The sequence below is a fragment of the Martes martes genome (assembly GCF_963455335.1).
Source record: "Martes martes genome assembly, chromosome: 16".
Taxonomy (NCBI): Eukaryota; Metazoa; Chordata; class Mammalia; order Carnivora; family Mustelidae; genus Martes; species Martes martes.
In genome coordinates this window covers 17362502-17386583 of record NC_137904.1, presented here as the reverse complement: position 1 = coordinate 17386583, position 24082 = coordinate 17362502, and the positions used below count along the sequence as shown (strand labels likewise).

Sequence of the window (24082 nt, the reverse complement as noted above, 5' to 3'; positions counted from 1 at the left end):
TCTGATGGTGAGTGATGTTGAACATTTTTTCATGCGTCTGTTAGCCATTTGTATGTTTTCTTTGGAGAAGTGTCTGTTCATGTCTTCTGCCCCATTTCGTGACTGAATTTTTTTTCAGGTGTTGAGTTTGACAAATGACATTACAGATAAAGGGCTGGTATCCAAGATCTATAAAGAACTTATCAAACTCAACACCTGAAAAAAAAAACAACCACCACCACCACCAAATAATCCAGTTAAGAAATGGGGCAGAAGACATGAACAGACAGTTCTCTAAAGAAAACATACAAATGGCTAACAGACACACGAAAAAATGCTCAACATCACTAACCATCAGGGAAATACAAATCAAAACCACAATGATACACCACCTTACACCAGTTAAAATGGTAAAAATTAACAAGATACCAGCCCTTTATTTGTAATGTCATTTGCAAATATCTTCTCCCATTCCATAGATTGCCTTAGTTTTGTTGACTGTTTCCTTTGCTGTGCAGAAGCTTTTTATCTTGACGAAATCCCAAAAGTTCAATTTTGCTTTTGTTTCCCTTGCCTTTAAAAAGGTGTCTTGAAAGAAATTGCTGTGGCCAATGTCAAAGAGGTTACTGGCTATGTTCTCCTCTAGGATTTTGATGGATTCCATCTCACGTCAAAGTCTTTCATCCATTCTGAGTTTATCATTATGTATAGTGTAACAGAATGGTCCAGTTTCATTCTTCTGTGGCTATACAATTTTCCCAGCACCATTTATTGAAGAGACTGTCTTTTTTGCATTGGATATTCATTCCTCATATGTCAAATATTAGTTGACCATAGAGTTCAGAGTCCATTTCTGGTATCATAAAAACCATCTATGAAAAGCCCACAGTGAATATCATTCTCAATGAGGAAAATCTGAGAGATTTTCCTTCAGGTCAGGAACACCACAGGGATGCCCACTCTCACCACGTTTGTTCAACATATTACTAGAAGTCTTAGCAATCAGACAACAAAAAGAAATAAAAGGCATTAAAATTGGGAAAGAAGAAGTCAAACTCTCTCTCTTCACAGATGACATGATACTTTATGTGGAAAATCCAAAAGACTCCACCTCAAAATTACTAGAACTCATACAGCAATTCAGCAATGTGGCAGGATACAAAATCAATGCACAGAAATCAGCTGCATTTCTATATACTAACAATGTAACTGAAGAAAGAGAAATTAAAGAATCAATTCCATTTAAAATAGCACCAAAAGTGTAAGATACCTAGGAATAAACCTAGCCAAAGAGGTAAAGGATCTATACTGTAGAAACTACAGATCACTTATGAAAGAAATTGAGAAAGACACAAAGAGATGGAAAAACATTCCATGTTCATGGATTAGAAGAATAAACATTATTAAAATATCTACGCTGCCCAAAGCAATCTACACTTTCAGCGGAATCCCTATCAAAATATAATCAACATTTTTCACAGAGCTGGAACAAACAATCCTAAAATTTATATGGAAACATAAAAGACCCCAAATTGCCAGGGGAATGTTGAAAAACAAAACCAAAGCTGGGGGCATCACAGTCCCTGACTTCAAGCTATATTACAAAGCTGTGATCAAGACAGCATGGTATTGGCACAAAAACAGACACATAGATCAATGGAACAGAATAGTATGTCATTTAAACAGAAAATGTCATAGTGAAAAAAGACCTGGGTCAATATTCTGATATTAATATCAATGTATCTACTTGATAAAATAATGTAAAAGTTCCCAGCTTTACCATTATACAGGCAAGGTAATTTTCTTCTTGAAAAGAACTCTTCCCAGGGCCCCCTTCATGTCTCTGTTCCTTAGGCTGTAGATGAAGGGGTTCAGCATGGGGGTGACCACAGTGTACATCATGGCCATGACAGTCTCCTTAACAGTAGAATTATTAGTTGATGGGCACAAGTAGAGACCAATAACTGTCCCATAGAAGAGAGACACCACAGAGAGGTGGGAGCCACAGGTGGAGAAGGCTTTGTGAATACCCCTAGCAGAAGGGACCTTGAGTATGGAGGACACAATCCGTGCATAAGACATGATGATGAGCAGGAATGGGATGACAAGAATGAGCCCTCCCATGATAAATATCACCAACTCATTAACTCGAGTGTCAGAGCAGGCCAGCTTCAACAGAGCAGACATATCACAGAAAAAGTGGGGGACTTTGTTGTCTGCACAAAACCACAATCTGGCCATGAGCAGAGTGTGTAACATAGCGTGGAACATGGTCAGCACCCAGGACAGCACCACCAGGGAGAGACAGAGCTTGGGGCTCATAAGGCTGGTGTAGTGCAGAGGGAAGCAGATGGCCACATAGCGGTCATAGGCCATGGCCACCAGGAGGAAGCTCTCTAGATCTGCAAAAAACAGGAAGAAGTACATCTGGGTCAGGCAGCCAGCATAGGGAATGGAGGAGACTTGGCTCTGCATGGTTTGCAACAACTTGGGAATGGTCACAGAAGAGAAGCAGATATCAGAGAAAGACAAATTGCTGAGAAACAAATACATGGGCGTGTGGAGGTGGGAGTCCAAGCGAATGAGGATGATGATGATAAGATTCCCTAGGACAGTGGTAACATACATGGCCAGGAACAGGGCATAGAACAGGTCTCGCTGATCTGGATCAATGGGCAGGCCCAGGAGGACAAATTCTGAGATGACAGTTTGATTCTTTCTTGTCATGCTCTGTGTCCAGTATTTTTTGTCCATTATAAACCTGAATAAAAATGAACAATTTCTATGATACACGGTAAGTTGTTCTGCAATAATTTATTTCACTCTCATTATCCAGAACAACATTCTGTAACCACAATATAACAAATCATTAAATCCAATCACTTTCAGACTTGTTTTTTTCATTTCTCACTCATTCCTATTTAACAATGGTTGTTAAAATGTTAAATGGTTGACTCTTCCCTCTCTTCTGAAACACTCTTATCTCTTATCTTCTGTGTGATAATCCTGGTTCTCAGCCCTTCATTCTCAGTAACTGTGATTGGTGTCTTCTATAACGGTATCTTATGTATTGGTGTTTTCTTGGGCTTTTCCCTAAATACTGTTCTCTTATAACACCACATACGCAGCCCTAAAAGAATGGCTTATTCCCATGGCATAAATTACCATCTAAATCTCATTGATAAACCTCTATCACCTCAGAAACTATATCATCAATTGCGTAGTGATTATCTCTTCATATACAATTACAAGCATCTTTGGTGCAACAGATCACAAATAAAACTCATGATCTCACCCTGCCCCCCTCCCAACCTGTGCCTCTACATCTCTCACATCTCAGTAAAAGAAATCCAGGCACAAGGCATACACCTAAGAGTTTTCTTTCCTTCCATCCTCTCTCATCCTCAATATCCAATCTGTCAACACATCCTAAAGATTCAGCCACATTAAACCTCTTTCTCATTCATCCATTCCTTATCTCAACCTTCACTATCCTGACTGGGCTGACATCATGTCTTGTCTGTACTATTGGAACAGCCTCTTTTCTCTTCACTTTTCTCCCTGCTTCCACACTTGAACATTTTCTCCTTCTGGCTCTGTCCATTAAGCATCTGCCTTTAGCTCAAGTCATAATCCCGGAGTCCCAGGATTGAGTCCCACATCAGGCTCCCCACTCAGTGGGGTATCTGCTTCTCCTTCTGACCTCCCCCACTCATGCCCTCTCTCTTTCACTCTCACAAATAAATCTTTAAAAAAACAAACAACAACAAAAAAAACTTCTCTCCTTCAATATCCTTCATTCATACTGTGGCATTCTAAGATGGAAATCTGAATCATCATTCTCCCTAACGTCTTCATGGAATTCTCATTGCTCTTAAGATAAAAGTCAAGGGATGCTGATCTCTGTCAAATAAATAAATAAAATCTTTAAAAAAAAAAAAAAGTCAAGGGATGCCTGGATGGCTCAGTCAGTTAAGCATCTACCTTTGGCCTGGGTCATTATCCCAGAGCCCTGGGATTGAGTACTGCATCAGGCTCCTTGCTCTGCAGAGAGCTCTGCCTCTCCCACCTACTCATTCTCTTTCTCATACTCTCTCTCAAATAAATAGATAAAATCTCATTTTAAAAAGATAAAAAGCAAAATTCCTCTCAAAGGAATTGCACAAAAGGGGCTTCAAGACCTGACCATGGCTGACTTCCACAGCTTCACCTGGCCCCATAGTGACACTCACATTCACCTCTCCAGAAATGCTGGGCTTGAAAGGCACAATTTCTTGCCACTAATCTTTTCTACTTGCTGTTCCCTCTGCCTAGCATCTTCCTCTCTCTGCTCCCTCTTCACCTGGTTTGTTCCTACTTAGCCTTCAGCCATATTACATGTCATTTACTCAGCTGTATCTCTCCTGGCCCCCTTCCCCAGACCAAGTAAGAACCTGCTACTATGTTTTCCAGGCATCCCATACTTGTCCCTCAAGCACTGAATACCCAGGAGATTGGTTACAGCTGTTCTCTCTATTGGATTGTAAACATGCAGGAAAGGCCACGTCTGCCTTCATGACTGCAGAAGTGTCAGCACCTGGCACAGTGCCTCGTTATAGCCATGTTTCGTAAATATTCATTGGCTGAGACATGCATTCCTTCAACTTTAGAGACAGCAAACTTCTATTAGAATATTTACTTCTACTAAATCATCTTAGAACAAAAATTAATAACTTTCAGCACTTTATTATAGAATTGCCTGACATAACCTTGTTACTCATGGAAAATTTGAACTTCAACTATGCTGCTCTTTAACCTAAATAGCCGACCCAGTATACATCCACACCATCACTATTTCCTTTTCCTGTATCCACAAGATTCAGTGATATTGCTGTAAAAAAAAAAAAATGAAACTGATGGATCTTGAGATTTAGTAATTTGGGGATAAAAGGAAGAAATAAAGGTAATTTCTGGATTTGAGATCTTATATAGCAATATTTATGAATATTATTTTTAAAAAAGACATAATGGGGGCGCCTGGGTGGCTCAGTGGGTTAAAGCCTCTGCCTTCAGCTCGGGTCATGATCTCAGGGTCCTGGGATCGAGCCCCGCATCGGGCTCTCTGCTCAGCGGGGAGCCTGCTTCCCTTCCTCTCTCTCTCTGCCTCCCTCTCTGCCTACTTGTGATCTCTGTCAAATAAATAAAATCTTAAAAAAAAAAAAGACAAAATGTAACTGGTGAACTGATGTAACTGGTGTAACTGATGGTGAACATCAGTCAAAATATTTCTAGAATGTAGGGAAGTCTCAGGAGGCAGGGAGATGAAGAAGAGGAGGATTATCATACCTGAAGAACCTATCCTGCAGAATGTCACACAACCTGGGAAAACAAGACTCTTGGGTTAGAAGGATCCTAATGGACCAGCTCATTCACCCTTTGCCCAACCTACCCAGTATGCCTGAGGGTGGTACCAGCACACTAACTTAAGGTCCTGTTTCCCTTTATTTACTAAGACATGTGAAGTGCCAGCTTTTGTAGTCATCACCTGTGTCTGCAACATCCCTTCTCAAATCTCCCATTCTATACATCCCTGGGCCTAAGGGGCCCTGGATCCCAGAGGAGTCTAGATCCTAAAGGAACTCATTAAAGACACAGAAATTACCCAGGACCTTGGGACAAATGCTCTGAGTCCTGGATCAGTGACTGATTACATCACTGATCATACTTTGGGGGAAGGTGGGGAAGGAGAGAAGTTCATAATATGGATGCTTAATCACTCCCTGTTTAGGGAATGGACAGTAGTCCCATGGGGCTGGAGCCTTCCTTTTGGGAGGTCAAAGAGGATGCTTGGAGAAGCCATAGAAAGGAATAGGGACAAGGCTATGAATTCCTAATATATCTTACAGGGTAAAAGGCTTTATCTTGCGGGCAAGAAGTCATCATCAGTGGTCTTAGAACAAAGTGCCATGAAAGACGTATTTTGGAAAAATTCCCAGGGTGGCATCACCTCTCACTACAACCCAGTTTCTCATAAACATACTCAAGGGGAGAGATAAACCTGCAGCTAATAAAGATTAGATCCCTATGACCCAATCATATGCAGATGCATAGGAAGTACGGGAATAAAAGGTAACTCTCCCAGATAATTTCAATTTTTCCTCATGCAGTGATGGAAAAGAAACCCAGATTTTCATTCCACTAAGGTATGTTTAGCTTCTTACATCTATAGGAAACCTTAATAGCATCTTGCCACCACTATCCACATGTGTCAGATTACCTCCTAGTTTCCAGTTGTTTCTTACTCTGTATTGGTCATAAGGCCATAGCTAATATGTATAACTCCTTCTTCCATATTTCCTCTATGTGTATCACTGTAGCTACATGGTTTCTTTACACTCAACTTTCATTCCTTGCGAGTCCAAATCCTCAGTGTTGATGTCTTTATTGGGTCACTATGGTTTTCCATTATCTTTTACTAAGTAGTACTCCAAAGAACCTCCTGGATACCAGGCATGGTCTTTCCTCATTGTGTAGAGAAATCCAATTTTCTATTGTTAATTTAGATTTAATTACTCCAGACAGTATCATAGCTCCTTTCTTTGCCTGTTGGTTCAGTAACACAAAAAACCTAAAATGGCCAAGTGGCAGTCTCAGCTTCCCATAGAATAGAACCATTAAAGCAATCCTGGTAGAAACATTCCTTAGGAGCTGTACCAGAAACTTCTTGTGCAGCACTTCAGATTCTCTCAGACATCTTTTATTCCAGCTACAGCTGCAGTTACCAGTTCTGCAGACTTTAACCAGCTTCACAGAGATATAATCTAACTATATTACCTTAGGCCTGCTCCACCTGCTTATTGCATCCTGTCATAGGGTTTTTCTGCTTCCACGGAGTAGAATATCACAGGTAGCCAGTTTAATACCGATGCGTACACACCTGAAAATGTAAGGGAGTTCAGGACCCATGTGCCAACCCTTAAAAAAAACAAGTGGTGAGAGCTAAGGAATATATGCTTCCCATTTTCACTAAGGTGGACAGTTCAATGATGCATTTCAACAAGCCTTATTCACCAGTAGTGGTCAACTTAATAAGCCACCCCAGTTATTGGTTGTCCTTTCTTCATTATTTATACCCTTCTGTCTCTTCCTGTGAGATAACAGTACCAAAAAAATACCAGCAAATATTAAGATTTTTGTTTGCATTTTGAACAACCCAGACTATAACAGAAAGTAAAATCGCTAAACCAGAAGCCTAAAATTGTCGGAGTGGGAAGCAAAAATTTTGTGAGGTCATCATTTGGTGCAATAATGACAAAAGTCAGTCCTGCTACCACCTCTTGATTCCCAGACCCATATATCATGGCTATGGGAGAAGTAGCACCATGTATGGGTTCCTCGTTCATAATCTATAGAAGTATACATCAATCTTTTGGGATGTGATCTCCCAACTGGCATCACAACTTTGGTATAAGGCAGTAACTGCGAAGCCAGAAAAGAACTTGCTCTCATCCTCTGCATCCTCCTTCCATGTACCTTCCAAGGGATTTCTCCATCTTAATTGATTGCTTTTGAAGCTGGAGATTATTACTCCCCTCTACTTATTTGTTTTATAGAGCGGTGAGCAATTGAGATCTTAAAAATGAGGGCAGGGAGAGGTAGGAAGGAAAGACCAGAGTGCAGATGCATTTTAGAAGGACAGATATAGGAAAATAGAGAATTAAGTGTAAATTATATATAAATATATATTACATATGCACACTAAATATTTGAAATAATTAAATAAACTGCATAGACTAGCAGTTCTTGTGTAATTCTTAGTAACAGTACCGATAGTGGGCACCCTTGTCTTATTCCCGATTTTAGTGGGAATGTCCCTATATTTTCCCATTAAGCATGATGTTGTCTTTTGGGCTGACTCAAATATATTATTACATCACGTTAAATAAGCATCTATTCCTACTATTTTGAGGATTTTTATCTAGGAATGGTTGTTTAATTTTAGCAAATGTACCATTTTCATTAAAAAAACTCCACATTTAAAAGGATTGAAATATTTTAATTCAACAAATGAACTACAAAAAACAGCAGCTATAAGCACAGAGATGATCATTTAAACAATAGGAAAATGCTTTAAATTATAATATTTAAACTTCCCTTGTTACTATTTAAATTTCATTCATTGTATCAGTATAATACTTCATCTCAGCATCTACAATTTTAACAAATGCTTGGAAAGTTTTTTGTTCAGAAACAGATGCTGGTCTAACAGAAACACATTTGAAAATATTCTTTTTCTGGTCATAGTTTCCAACACACCTATGAACTCGGCCTCTAATCAGTCTTGGAAGTTCACGATCCTGTTTTTAAAAAAATAAATATCAAAGAAGTTATTATTTACTTCATCTGAATTTCAGTTTTTTTAAAACTAATCATATGACCAACTAAATATGAATCATCCCAAAAAGCTGTAATTCCCTCAACCTGATTTAGGGCCCCACTGCCTGTAAGACCAAGATAGCCAGGCATATATGGGTGTCCTGCCACAGAAGAAAGACATTCACTTGGGTAGGGATTCTTACAAGCTGGTAAGCTATTGGTCTTAAAAGACTGAATAACTCCCAGTGTAATGGCACATGAATTATTCACTTTATTAGACTGCTAGAGTTCCACTTCCAGTAGACAGCAGACCAGGTAGTTCAGACCAACTCTCTAGCTAAGAACAACTCAATAGGTGGATGAAATATTTTTAAATCTCCTCATAGACATTAGAGAGATACCAATGCAGTGAGGGAGTAGAGAGACTCCCATCTGGGAAAAGACAGAAGTCCAAAGTGGGTCTTGACATTTAGGAATGTTTCCCCTTGAGATTATCTGTCAAGAACAGTCAAGGCAGTTGAGAGTCTAAGAAACTGAGCAGAGGTTTTGACAGGCTCCTAGGACTGGGAGATAAAAAACAGAATCAGAGGCTCCCAAGGAAAAGAGATTCTGGTCACCACTCTCACTCTCGGCTTAGGGTTGGTACCCAAAAGGGCTACACCTTTCATGGGATTAGTAAGATGGAAAAAGACCAGCCAACATCAAATCTTCTGAATCATTAATTAAAGGTGAATATTCTGGAATTCCCTTCACCAAATGGTCATAAAAAACACTAGGTATAAAAGGTAGCATTGATAATTGCTAAAAAGGCTATATTAAAAAGCAGAATTTCTGTTCCTCAACAGCCATCACTAAGACTAAAAAAGCAGGGCCCCATGTGGCTCAGTTATTAAGCGTCTGCCTTCAGCTTGGGTCATGATCAAGCCTGGCATCGAGCCCCGCATTGGGCTCCCTACTTGGTGGGAAGCCTACTTCTCCCTCTCTCACTGTGTCTCTGTCAAATAAATAAATACATCTTTAAAAAAAATAAAAGACTAAAAAAGCACACTATGATGTATGAGAAAAAATTTGCAATACAAATAATGGACAAATAACTTGTACCCAAAATAGTCACACACAAAAAACCTCCGATAAATCAGTAACGATAAAACAATAACTCAATAGAAAAGAGCAAGAGGCCTGAAAAGACTTTACAGAAGAAGGTGTCTAAGTGGCCGGTAAACATACAAGGTGTTCAACCTCATTAGGTACCAGGGAACTGCAGAAAAGTAAGGTAGCACTAAAAACCTACATAGCTGAAATAAAAAAGACTGACAGTACTAAGTGTTGATAAGAATACAGAAAAACTGTTAATTCGTCTACACTGATTGTGAGAGTGTAAATAAGTACAAACCTTTGGAAAATTCTTTGGTAAATTACTACTATATTGGAACATACACATGAACTATGATGCAGTGATTTTACTTCTAGGTATATGCTCAACAGAAATGTGTGTATATGCACAAGAGATATATACAAGACTATTCATAGAATATTATTCATAACAGCAAAAAATCTGGAAACTTGGATATCACCAACAGTAGAATAGAAAGCTAAATTGTTTTACAACAGAATATTTTACATGGAAATATAAATAAATAGACTACAGCACACGAAATAACAGAAGAATCTTACAAACATTGTGTTGAGGGAAAGATTTTAAAGACATACCATATAATACTATTTATATAGGGTTCAAAACTAAACAGATTTATTTTGTGATATTAAAAATCAGCATAGTAGTTGCTTTTAGGTAGGAGAGAGGAGGTAGAGAATGGGAGGAGACACAGGATGCATGGAGTGACAGCAATGTTCTTTTTCTTAGCCTTGGTAATGTCCACTTTGTGATATGTCATAGGTACATCACAGAACTGTACAATTATGATTTGTATACTTTTAGGTATATGTTATACTTCAATAAAAGATTTTTTTAAAGATTCTATTCATCTATTCATGAGAAACAGAGTGAGCAGAGGAGGCAAAGGGAGAAGCAGGCTCCCCGCTTGAGCAGGAAGCCTGATGCAGAACTCAATCCCAGGACTCTGGGACCATGACCTAGGCCGAAGGCATACGCCCAACCAACTGCGCCACCCAGGTGCCCTCAATAAAAGATTTTTAAACTTAACAGACTAGAGAAAAATAAGCATTAAAGATATTACAGAAATTAGTAATATAATTACTTTTTTTCATCTACTATGTGTCAGAAGATGTACATTCATACATTTTATTATCTAATCTCCAAAACAATCTTTCGGTAGGAATTAGTCTTCCCATTTTACAGATTAAAAAAACTCAGGGAATTTAAGCAGCTTACTCAAGGTCATAAAGCTAGTAAATAGTGGGGTAAAAATTGGAATCCAAGTCTGATTTCAGAATTAATACCAAACTCTTCTACAAAGTATGTAAGTTTTACAAAGTCTCCAGCCTCCTTTGTCACCTGCAGCCTTATTCGTCACCAAGAATCTTTCCTAAATCCCAGCCCACTCCCTGCCTTCCTCCAACTTCAGAACCACTGTCCTTCCACACACTGTTGATTATAAACTATGTGCAGTTTCCTCTACAATCCACGCTCTCAGCTTCATGTCCTTGCATATGCTGCCCTCTCACCTAAGAATTCATTCCTCCCATCTCTCCCCTCCCCCAACACACTTTGGCTTCATTTATTACTCTTTAAACATGTTAAGATAAGTTACTACATTCTTGAAAAGTCTTTCTCTGATCTGCCCCATCCTGTCTACTTTTATAGCACACTGTACGTACCTCTACCTACCACTTATCATACCACAATGTAACATTTCTGTACCTCTTTCTGAGACTACAATAAACTCTGAGAGAAAGAGCTGTTTAGCACTTGTATTCTACTTTGTATCCCTTGCATCTAGCATAGCACCTGGCACACAGTAGGTTATCTCTATTAGCTGAACAAATAAACTTTAAAGTCAGAATTAAAACCAAACAAAATGTTGAAAGTAATACCAAACTGTTAACAGAATTTCTACTATGATGGAATTATAGCCAGCCTTTGTATGTTTGGTTGGCACAAGCTTTGCAAAGAATATTTAAACAAATACTCACTATTTCATAAAATACACAAGGCAGAGTGTTTTTCCCATCTCTCATAAGGAAGGTCTTTGAATAATATGGACCAGGTGTAACAGCTGAATCGAGAACAGCTAAGCAACATTAAAATAGGGGAGAAAATCAGTGCTGGTAAAATGCAAATAAAATTTATCAGTGGGGACTAATATTTAAATAACTATTCCGACACAAAGCTCTTCTAGTTTTATTTATACAATAATAAAGACTACATCTTAAGCGGGAACAATATCTCTGAAACTGTTATATACTAAGGAAAACAAAATTTCTGGCCCTATTCAACTCAGGAGTTAAGACAGAGCCCCTGTAACAATCTTTCCCATTTTAACATTATGAATCAAAATACTACCAAAAATAACTAAATACGTCTTAAGTCACACAAATCAATAACAAATCTAAAAAAATGAAGAAAATCCTAATAAACCATAATCTTTTGCAAATTTTATTTTTAAGATCCCCTAGGTATTCCTATAGACATTCAAAACTATTGTCCAAATAGTATTACTGAGGTTTTCCAAAGTACTATACCTACCCAATATTTCAAAAAGAAGTACAGTTTTCTGTGCATGTTCACGCCAGTACTTCATGCTTTCAATAACTGCAGATATAATTCTTAAAGAATTATCTTTTTCCTTAAGCTTTAACTGATAAAATGAGCTTTCCTTTTGAAAAATAAAAACATAGCATTAGAAAAACCTTTCTTTTTTTTTTTTTTTACACTTGATCTTAGCCAAAAGGCCGAGAAGCGATTCATTTTTTTTTCCTTGTCATACTCTTTCACTTTCCATGTAAAGATTCTAGGTCCTTAGGTATAGAATATATAAGAAAATATTGAAAATTTTAGTAGTTATTCCCTTAAAGACATCATTAGCAGTGTATAAGAGGAGAAACTAGATATACTTGAAGACAATAAACCAAGAAGAAAATTATTTGTATGGACATTCACGCACTCATTTGTTTATTCACTGAATATTTTTAGAGCATTGTGTGCCAATCCTCTGATAAACACAGGTGCATAAAACACAGTTCCTTTCCCTAATGTGTTCACACTCTAACAGGGGAGCCAAACACACTCACTCGTTCATTCCAAAAGTACTTACTGGCATTTACTATGTGCGAAACACAGCTAATGAGGAACCACCACTGAACAAAACAGACAAGATACCTCACCGATATTGCCCTCTAATGGAGTATTCAGAAAATAAACAAATAAATACATAATAGAATGTTAGGAATTAATATATCTTATGAATTAAAGAAAAACAGAGTAAAAGGATAAAGAGAAATAGGAATTATTATTTTAAATAGGTTGTTAAGTGAGGGTTGAGGGAACAGCAAAATATAAAGGCCCTAAGATGAGAATGTGTTTGGCATTTTTAAAGATCAACTAAGAATACAGTACGTCAAGTACTAATTTCAGGAGGGAAGAGGGTACTTTCCCTTGTGAGGGTGGCAGCACATCAAAGAACACTTGATGGGACTTTTTTTTCTAACTATAGTTACCTTCCCTCCTCCTCCCCTTCCTAACCAAGATATGAAAACCTCCCATTGAGAACTACTGCCATAATGAACAATTGTTACTAAGGTAACTATCATTCTTTTGTACAAGGAAACATAAGGTTGAAAGCCACTATGATATATGCTACATTAGTCAAATTTCTAGCAAAAAAAAAAAAAAAATTAGCCCAAATGGCTTGTTGAAAAGACTTCTTAACAGGTATATGGGCAAAACAAACAGGGTACTTAAGCCCTGGAGACTAACAGCAGTAAGAGACTTCTATTATTCCTAGGCTGAAAGGACAAGGGAAAGAAATAAAATTACCACACCTGTGAAAGCTGGACTCATGGAAGAGCTGTATCATTTGGGGACAGCTACCGCCCACAATACAACATTTAAACAGGGAGAAAATAGGAAAACCCAACCTCACTCCCTCCCCTCTGATTTTCTGCCAGTAACTCCCATTGGCTGACCCCTAACAAGAACTAGCCTGGGGACCTCAGGAGGCTGCACTACGTAGGACAACTCAGCCTTCCAGAGCACAGAGAATGGAGAGTAAAGAGTCTCTTGGGCCAGGGTACAAGGGAAGGAAGGTAGTGAACAACGAGCACACAAAATATATAAAAGATATTTACAAAGAACAATTAGAGCAAAGAGTGGTGAGAGGAGGAAGTAAGGCTGATGTATAGATATAGGGAAAAAAATAAACCAAAGCAGAGTCATATTAGAGTGCATATCATGTTCAGAGAATTGTGAAAGGTCTGAAATGGCTAGTATATAAGAGAATTTGTAGATTATGGAATATGAAGCTGGAAAAGTAAAATAAACTCTGGCTTGCAGTCCAAATCTGACCTGTTGTCTGTTTTTGTAAACTTTTATTGGAACACAGCCAAGTCTATTATTTATGTATTGTCTACGGTTGCTTTCAAACTACAATGGTAGAGCTGAGTGATATACTTAAGAGAGACAATATGACTCATAAAGTAAAAAAATATTTACTATCTGGCCCTTTAAAAAAAGAGTTTGCTGACCCCCGTTACAAAAAATTAGACTGACACATAAAGAACTGGGAGAAATTTCTGTAAGTAATGGATAAACTCTCATCATCTCAATAATCAGTCAACAGTGAGATTCAGAACCCAGTAGGACACTCTAAGGCAAGTATGAAAAGGAGCAGTCATTCATAATCACAAAGAAAATATTTTGAAACATTCATCTACACCAGGGACCAGGCATTTGTGTTAATCATGTAATGCATGCCATGAGATTGATTTTTAAATGCTCTTATCTCTGTAATTTAAGTATTTATCTCATATTTTTAAATGTAAATGATCCATATTTATAAAGTTTACCTTAAGACTACTTTTTTCTGGAATATCATCCAAAATTTTCTTCTTAAATAGACTTTGTTGAAAACTAGGCTTAAATGCCTGTAAAGCACTGCTTTTGTCTAGACCTCTCATTGTGGAGCCAGGTATTTCTGACAAATGTGTTTGTCTGAGTACTTTGTCTTCTCTTTGGTGAGATAAGGTAGGAGGTTCTGATATTCTTAATTGTTTCCCTTGCTGAGTTCCCCAACAGGAATTTATTCCATCATTTGCCACCAGGTTTGTTCTTTTGCACTGAGGCCTAATGTCATTTCTGTCCGATGTTTTCCAGCTGGTATTTTTGCTGCCATCCCCGTAGCTGTAATAGATTTTGTTTAAATTAATATTAGTTTTTTTGTTTCTTTATACTTCTTCTTTTAAAAAATTAATAGTGAAAAATTATGATTTATAAAGTACTTTGTAACTACTGACTAGTTGGAACTTCCAAATACATTATCACAACAACTCTACAATAGATCATACCTCTCTTTTTAGGTGATGAAACCGAGAAAGTAACTTGCCTGAAGTTATACAGCAAGTTATTGTCAATCTGGAACACAGAGAATCCTAGTCTCCCAACTCAGAGTCTAGTGTTATAAAGTATATTTTTTAAACTATAGGCTTTCATATGACAGTGGTTGTCTCTGAGTAGTAAGATTCTGAGGATATTTGCCTGCTACTTTATGCATTTATTTTTTATATTTTCTACAATAAAATTTTAACAAGTTAAGTTATGGCTTATACGTGATTTTAAATCACAAGGAGAATAAATACAGGCAGTAGATACCTTTGATTAGAAATTTTATGCTTTTACTACATAGCTTAAAAGTCCAATTAATGAATCTGTTGCAACATTTTAGTAACTACATTAATCTAAGTGAATTATATTAGCTGATGAGAAGATGATGTTAATGAGGCCAAAATCCAAAGTATAATTTCTAAGCAGACCAGTTAAGAGTTCAACAGAGAGAAACTAATCCAGGTCACAAATTCTTATTTCTGAGTAATTTTCCTGAAAATATCACTGGTATTACAAGGGGGCAAATAATACCACTCATCCCTTGTTAGAGAAAATAATATAGGTTCCCTAGTGACCAGGCACAAGTCCAGACTGTATGGGGCCTGAAGCTTGTTAATGTGGGCAGCCTTCTTAAGTAAATTAGGTACAAAATTAGGTATGAAAATAAGGACAGAAGAAATCATGAATAATTTCAAACCTTTAAAAGTTGATAAATCTCACAAACTGCAAAATATCCAGGAAAAAAATTACTTATATTTTTATTAATTAACTGTCTGATACACCTCTTTAAAATTTTTCCTACATTCACCACCTCTTCATATGACAGCAATTTTATTTTCAGTAGAGAAAACAGAAACCAAACTTCGCCTTTCTCCTCTCATGGCTATAAAAATTATGTTTATTATTCAATTTAGAAAAGTCTCTTTGTTTCACAACTCCTTATTTTTTTTTAAGATTTTATTTATTTATTTGACAGACAAGTAGGCAGAGAGGCAGGCAGAGAGAGAGGAGGAAGCAGGCTCCCTGCTGAGCAGAGAGCCCGATATGGAGCTTGATCCCAGGATCCGAGCCAAGGGCAGAGGCTTTAACCCACTGAGCCACCCAAGCACCCCTCACAGTTCCTTACTGATAATGCATTTTAACTTCTTCCCACATTTTTGTCTAGGAGGCGCTCCTAGCCTGGGGACAAGCCCTGGAAGAACCACAGTCCTTTGACCTTCCTGAGTGAGCCCACACAAGGAGGCTGCTTCAGCAGCGAATCTAGCTCAGCCACATCCTCAAATCCCAACCCCACCATGCAAGGCACTAAAGCTATAGTGGCTTCTGAGAAGGGAAGGGTAGTGTCTGCTTTGCATCCTTCTCTTTGGATCTAGGTGTCCAATGAGATCCCAAGAACAAGCTCTTAACGGGAGCTACATGGATGTGAAGATAAAGCAGAGATTCTAAACCTAAGCAGAGAACCAGTTAAAAGAGCTTCAGCAGATTACCAGCCACCTACCTGGGTTTTCAAATGGTTTTTGCTCCTGGATTTTCTGTTGTTATAGTCCAACTGTCTGATAGATTATCTATGATTTCAAATTGGAATATCTAATACTGACTGCCTGTCCATATTACAATGTTACCTAATTCTCAAATTCTCAAATGCCAGTCAGAAGGCATTTTCTTACAGCATCTGCAGCTGAAACTGTGCCTCTGAGGACGATCTCAAACCACTGAATGGCCTAGGTAATAAGCCCTGGTTCTAAAGAAAGTAACTAACTGGTTCTGAGGAAACCAGCATGATCAAAACTAATTTTAAAATATATATATTGTTTTGATGTACTTATTAAGTATTTTATTAATGTTTCTCCCCTTTAAAAATATGGTATCTCTAATAAAAGTGAAGGTAATGTTAACTTTACAGGATTGCTATAAGGATTATTAAAATAATGTATCACAGCACTAAACAAGACTGATACAAGATATATGTTTGATGTTGTTTCTCTAATATTTTGTTCCCAAAATTATTTCCTTCGGTAGTTACTAGTTACTCAAGAATACTAAAATCCAACCTAACAAATAATCCATGTCCTTTCCCTAACTATTTATTTTTTCATCATATTTAGGGATTAAACTTATAGCAATAATCCAGGAGCATTCTCGCCATCTTCCTTGACGGTCATCTTCATTTCCTGAGAACCTACCACTGTTTATGTAAACGCATTTTGGTCATCATCTTTCTTCTTACTCTGTTCTGTTTATGGAGCTCTCTTACTAGGGTGAGATTCACCATTCTATTTGGTTGGCAATTCCTAAATATATCCAACACTAAAATACAGTTATTCCTGACTCTTTACCTACTGTCAATTAGATTATTAATGATCTGTAGCATGATGACAAATATAGGCAGAAATTTTGATATAACGTGAAGAATGCTTTGGAAACATATTCACTGACAAATTTGCCCATTTTTTAAAAAATTTGCCTATTTTTAAAGTCTTATATAGCATTTTTAAACTTCTTTTATAAAACGTAGCTAATACTTCTATGGGGTTAGTTACTATTTAGCATAAAAATTTCCTAAATGTAATTTTGCCTGAGAAAAGAAGAAGAGATGAAGGAAGAGGGAATGGAGGAGAGACAAAGAGGGGAAAGAGAAGGGATAGAAAAAAGAAAAATCTTAAGGAAACTCACCTCCAGTGACTCTTGCTTCTTTCAGTATTTAATTGAATAGACTTAGACATGGAATCTTGACTTCTCAGAGGATGAGAAACTGAATGTGGTATTTGCCTTTCAAAGAAATAGGTCTTATTAAATATTAATAGTTTGTTTCCAAACTAAGAAATGTAAAATATACAATGAAGAATAACATCAGTCAGTAACAGACACATATAGTCAGTGGTATATATTTTTCCACCTACCCTGTGTTCATTGTTTTCATTAAAGGAGGAAACTCTGGATTCACAGCTTCCCAAGCCCAATCTCAAAAGATACAAATAGCATAGACAAAAGTAAGATACATATCATTTTTTAAAAATAATCACTTCATATTTATTTAATAGGTGGAAAACTAAAAGCCTGGAGAAGAAAAGGACTTGGAAGGTACAGGTATGTTCTTCAAACAGCACTTTATTGTGGAATTTGTCACAGCCTGCCTTATTAATTTTCATAGATGTCTTCCTTTCTCATTATATTTTAAACAAAGGTAGTAGTTTAATCTGTATCTTTTCCATGATCAGTTCTAGTGTAGTACCTTGTACTTTGTAGCATGAATTTAGTGTAATCAATGTTTCTTCCATTTTTTTGAACCCAACCCACAGCAAAAAGTACATCATAGCCCAGAATATATGTGCGCGCGCACACACATATACACAAGCATGGTGTACATGAGAGAGAGAGAGACAGACAAAGGAGAGAGAACATAACAAAACTGCAATATCAGTTTGTATCCTTACCATGTGTGATGCACCCTGACATTTTCTATTCTACTCTATTCTCTTCTATTTCCTTCTTTAAAGATTGTTTCCCATCCAAACTAATGGATCAAGACGAAAATTTGAAAAACACTGATCTAGCCCTATCTCTTACCCAATATAAGAATCATATTACATCTCTGACAGATTTTAATCCTGCTCAGAGCTTGGACAGTTCAGTATTTCAGGAGGATGAACATTTCCCTATGGAGGACAACATTCACGCTATTTATAAAAATACTTTAAATGTCAAAGAATTTTTTTAGATGGCAGAGGATGATCAGATAAATGCCAATTTATGCACATCCATATGGATTTTTTCTTTTGTCAATAAAAATGAAAATAACATAAAATTCCTACTTTGAATTCCTCAAATGTGGAAGAAAAGAAAATAATTATAGATTTACAAGCAGACTAAGGCCTGGAGGGGTGCGGGAGAGAGAGGAAGGGAGAGAAATTTTAAAATTCTAGTTGCAAAAGATCTTATTAAAGATTTTTAAGGTATCCTCAAAAATATATAAATGTATACAATCAGCATATACCAAGTATATTTCAGAATGCCTGTCTGTCCGTGCCTTTTCTGAAGAGAAATAAAAAGTCAGTAAACATTAAGACCTCTCAGCACCCACCACCACAGCTAACTGTTGCAGAGATGAGAGGCCTAATCATAAAGCTAAACCAGAATTTTATTGACCTTACTTAAAAAGATGTGCTGAACCAAAGGCTGTCTTTAGAATTTAATTAAAAGATACAGAAGGCAGTCAACAGTGGACTCTGAGAACTAGAAGTAAAAGGCTATGTTAACTTCCAGCAAGGACAATTTAGTTCACAGGCTAGTTGAAGTTATAAGGAAGCCAACTGGATGAGAGAAATAAAGTAACAAATGAAGAAAAGCAAAAATGCTCAGAAAAGAAAAAAGCCAAGCAGTAGAAATTTTAGGCTTCTATCCTTTCTAAGGTCTAAATTTTCTCCCATTTTTCCTGTGTTCATGTGTACACATATCCCAATTCCTGAGGCAACTTGAGTTTCTCCACTCTTTATCACCACATGCCTAAGTCACAATATCCATATATCTTGAAAAAGAAAAAAACAAATCTTTACAATGTGGGTTACAACTTCATTAGAACAAAGGTTTCAGATCTAAGATACTCCATTTAAATGCTAAGCCACCCTTGTAGACAAGGAAACTCAAACTACTGTACTGGAATGTTCAGAAAGAGCCAAGTAATCCCTATATTTGGATAGGGGAAAGAAGAAAAAAAATAAACTTTCTATTTCCATTGTAATAAAATTAAAATGTTAATTTTCTATAATCTTAATTCCTATTTTTTGAAAATTTTCACCATATTTCCTTACCTGGTGGTAAAGGAGGAAAATCATAACTGTCAGAAGCAGTACTGCTCCTTGGATCATTTGTAAGTGGATTGGATGTTAATGGCTGTCTATTCCTCTTCTTCTGATTGAACAATGGTACAGGCAAACAGCCTAAATTGAATGTACCAATAAATTAGTACATAATAGACAAATAGATCTAGTTATAGAATAATTGTGTATAATAACAACTTTGATTTGTCTACTTCAATATGTTAATTTTATATTTATTACAGATATATTTCTGTATCTTTGGATTGATTTTTACATTCTTTTTAGGGTCCCAAATAACCTCATTTGTCTCTATTAAAAACTCCTTTCCTGTTCTACATTAACACTGACTTAATTTCACTTGTTTGGAAGTAATTCCCATCTCCTTCCTCACCCTCCAACCCTTTCCAAATCCACTTTTTGTTTTCCTTATTTCCTTTCTGTGCTTCTTATTACCATGTCAACTGGAGGGGGGCACTTCAAATACAATAGAGGTGAGGGAGAACCAAACTCTGACCCATGCTTTCCAAAACCCTAACCACTCTTTGGACTGTGACAGCACACCCTTTAGGGCCATGGTTCTCCAACTTTAGTCTGACTAAGATTTACATGGAATTTTCATTAACACGCCAGTTCCTAGACCCCACTCTCATGGATTTTATTTCAACAGATTTAGTTTGGAATCCAAAACTACAATTTTAACATGCACTCCAGGTGTCTATAATGCATATTTTCTGGGGATCATTTTCTGAATGCTTAAAGTGATAATATTCAATCCACATGAGGATAAATAAATATTACGTCCAAGCCCTCCAGATGGGAGGCCTGGGATCTCAAGTCAAGCCAAAAGTCAGAATTTATAAACACTAAAACTAGAAGGGATCTCAAACAAAAAGGGGTCTGAAAAGCTTGCACAGTACCTAGATAGGACCCAAGCTTCCTAAATCTCAGTTCAGATTATCTTGCCACTAGATCATACCCTAGCTGATCTATCAACACGTATACTATGGGGAAAATGTAGACTCTGTGATAACTGTATGATAAAAGGCTGGGAAAATTATGTGAGCTCTAAAATCAGACTGCCTGAGTTTGAATCACAACTTCAAAGTACAAATTTGGGCAATTTCCTTAACTCATTCTGCTATTATGACATACACAGAGAAGGAGGGAAATATAGTAATTAAGAGCATGAACACTAGAGCCAGATTCCTAGGTCCAAATGCTGGCTCTGCCACTTCATAAATTACTTATTTAACCTCTCTGTGCCTAAGTTTCTCATCTGGAAAACAGGAATGATAATTATAATGCCTATCCCAGAGGGCTGGTGTAAGGATTAAATAAATTAATACATATAATTAAATGGCTAGAATACAGTACAGCTATCATAAATAGCTACTACTGTCTTCACTGTGCATTATCACTAGACTCCTGGTTCTCTTCATCCTTATCCTCTATCCTTTTACTAACTAATAAATTGGGAAAGCAGAAATGGTAGGGGAAGTTGTTAGGGAGATAGAAATATTTTAAATAAGAAGGTCACAAATACAAATAGAAATAAATCTATTTCTATGTTTTCAGCTTAAAAGTGAACAACTCAAGCACATAAAGTTTGTAGAAAGAATGCTAGGGTAAATCCAGGAATGTTTCATTTTACTCCTACCTCTGCCACTAAATGTTTTGACTAAGTTATTTTATTTCCTTGGACCTAAAAAGTAAAGAGGCTAGACTATATGTTCAATCTTTTTTAAAAAGTTCATTCCAAAATGTTCCATCTATAAACTTCACAAGGTTTACATGATATATAAAAATATACAAAATTTAAAATAAAAATTTAATAAATAAAATTGAATATAATTGTTCAATACCTGCTGTACTTCGAGTTGAATTTTCACTTAGGTTTCTCTTCATTTTTTTCAATATCAAAGTCTGTAACTTTTCTTTAGCATTCCAAATTTACAAATGAAGTTGTTTGACTAAATCTTCAAAGAAAGAAATTTGCAACTCAAATTGTATCAACAAAAAAATCAAATTCTCAGCCTAGTAATTACTGAAATTATGATTTAACACTATGGTTTCAAACCTGATAAGGGAATCACTTTACAGCATCTTTTCTTCCTGCATAAGAATTTGTAACAATCTACTTTTCCAGCTCTGTTCGAAATTGGTTAGGACTAAGGTGGCTATACCTCTCTTCCTAAACATGCACGGATTTTCACACAATCTACCTAATGTATTCTAGGGCCAAGGACCCACAATAGCAACAGTTCTGAAACAAATTTATAAAGAGGGAAATGGACTACAACACTGGCAAACTGGTATGCTTACAAGGCAGCCAACGAAACAAAAACAACTGAACTAACCGCATGAGAACAAGCTCTATCTCACTTTAAAACACTGTGCAGATCACTTGCTTTGGCCATTAATTTGAGACCCCTGTATTATATAATATCAAAGACTAAAGCCACAAAATCCAGAATAATTGTAACAATAAGTTTCTATTCAGTGTCTACATAACTCCAACAAGTGAAAGAAGTTTTTTTGTTTTTTCTTCTACAACAAAGTATGTTGTAATTTTTTCCATGTTCAGCGTCCTAATATATTTCAATCCCAATTTAATTCAACAAACACTTACCTATTACATGAAAAGGCAAAACACAAATGTAAACAAGGTAATTTCTGTTCCTAAACTCACTATCCAATGAGGAAAACAGACATGAATACAACAACATAAATCGTACTGAGATAAACATTAATGTCCAAATACCACTTATAGAAATAAAACTTGGGAAACATAAGTGCAGAGACTATTTCTGCTTTGTTTCCACATCCTGGGCTTGAAGCCGGATATAGCAGGCCCTTTAGAAAATATTCTTGATGTCATTCTAGGAAGAAAAAGAGAGGTTGTGCGACTTTTTCTCATCACAGAATTACCTATGTAACTCACCCATTGAACCTAGAGAGGGGCTTACAAGGGTTACTACATTTCCGAATACCACGCAAACAAAATAAGCATCCTCCCCCAGACCATGGAGTCAGGGACCCTGAGTTGCCCGACCCCAACTTCTAACTGGACCCCGATGACAGTAATGCGGTTGACAGCGTCGATGAGCAAAAAGTATGTCCAATGTACACACGCGCGCACACACACACCCCCTCCCCCAGTTCCCCCCGCCAAAGCCCACTGTCTCAAATGGCGACCAGGAGGGCCTATTATGGCTCCTCCTGGGCGGCCCAGTCAGGGGTAAGTTCTCTTCCAACGACCTCTACTGATCTCGGGACGGGGGAAGTTTGGTAACTAGGGATAATACAGTCTTTCCCTTCTTGACCCTCCAGCCAACACGACACGCAACTTCAACCTTCAGGTTCCTACGCCTCCAAAAACCGTCGTCTTCGGCCTGCTGCCTCCCGCGGACACACTCCAGTCAGCTGCGGCCCACTTCCCGGCCTCCGAAAAAGCGCGAGAAGTCGAGCTTTACGCAGACGCGCCGCCACCCGCGCCTCCAATTGCGCAGGCGCAGAGGTCAGTTGCGTTTGGGTCATTGGTGCAAATGGTGTCGTCTGGCCCGTGGGCGATGAGAAGGACACATGCTCGCTATCTTAGGAAGGAGAACGTTAACACACCTCCTACTCACAACTGTGAGGTACGTAGCACAGGAATGGCTGTAAGGACAAACCTGTTTCTGTTCACTGCTGAGGTGTACCCAGGACTGGTGGCCCAACACACCCTCACCACGCACACGTATATTTTAGGTTCTAGACATCAATTTGTAAGATGCTGGGAGTTCACTTAGAAGAGAGTAACTCAAAGGCCACAGGCCTCAAAACCAGGTCATAGGGTTTGTTTCAACTCCCTTGGTCATAGCTGGGAACTAAAGTCGCTTGGCAGCCAGTGTGAGAGCTGAGGCTGGGTTAAGAAGAGGGTCCTTCAAATCCAAGTAGAGTCAGTAAGGCTGGGCCTGTGCTGTGCAAGCTCGGTGGAGAACAAGCACTTGAGACCGGGGAGAGGAAACGGAATGGTGCAGTGACTGGGGCTCTGACCCTCACGCGATAGACGGTCACTGCCTGGCCCCCTGGTCTTGGGCAAGTTATTGACCTCCCCTAAACCTACATTTCGCTTCCCAATATAACTATTTAATTAACCATCCTCAAAGTATTAAAATAGAGAATGAACAGTCCTGGCACACAGTAAATGCTCAATAAATGTTAGCCTTTATTTAGTAGCAGTAGCTATTTACTGAATGTTTACTAGAGGCCAGAAATAGTAATCTTAGCTCCTCCTGGAGTCCAAGACGTGTTTTGTTGTTACTATAACTTCTGACCATTTGAAGACGGATGGGTGAACAGAAATGTGCAGAGGTCTAGAGATGGAGAGAAGGTTATTGGTACAGGCCTAGGACTATGAAACCATGGGACA

General features: G+C 37.6%; 2 protein-coding genes across 4 annotated transcripts; both read right to left on the bottom strand.

Moving 5' to 3' along the window:
- Positions 1 to 1761: 1761 nt before the first annotated feature.
- Positions 1762 to 2706, bottom strand: LOC308357619 (olfactory receptor-like protein DTMT; the record flags this gene model as incomplete). The annotated part of the gene is made up of 1 exon (XM_080827291.1): positions 1762 to 2706. The coding sequence occupies one exon, from the start codon at positions 2704 to 2706 to the stop codon at positions 1762 to 1764; it is 945 nt and encodes a 314-aa protein (XP_080683417.1).
- A 5417-nt stretch (positions 2707 to 8123) lies between these two features.
- On the bottom strand, positions 8124 to 21576 carry SPATA22 (spermatogenesis associated 22; the record flags this gene model as incomplete). 3 transcript variants are annotated; one of them, XM_080827221.1, is made up of 8 exons in its annotated part: positions 8124 to 8315; positions 11449 to 11546; positions 12002 to 12131; positions 14320 to 14653; positions 17528 to 17623; positions 17755 to 17815; positions 19663 to 19791; positions 21534 to 21576. In XM_080827221.1, 8 exons carry the CDS (start codon positions 21574 to 21576, stop codon positions 8124 to 8126), a joined length of 1083 nt encoding a protein of 360 aa, XP_080683347.1. The 3 variants fall into 3 exon arrangements, with proteins under 3 accessions (XP_080683347.1, XP_080683348.1, XP_080683349.1); XM_080827222.1 differs by having other exon boundaries at positions 19705 to 19791; XM_080827223.1 differs by lacking the exon at positions 19663 to 19791.
- Positions 21577 to 24082: the final 2506 nt, after the last annotated feature.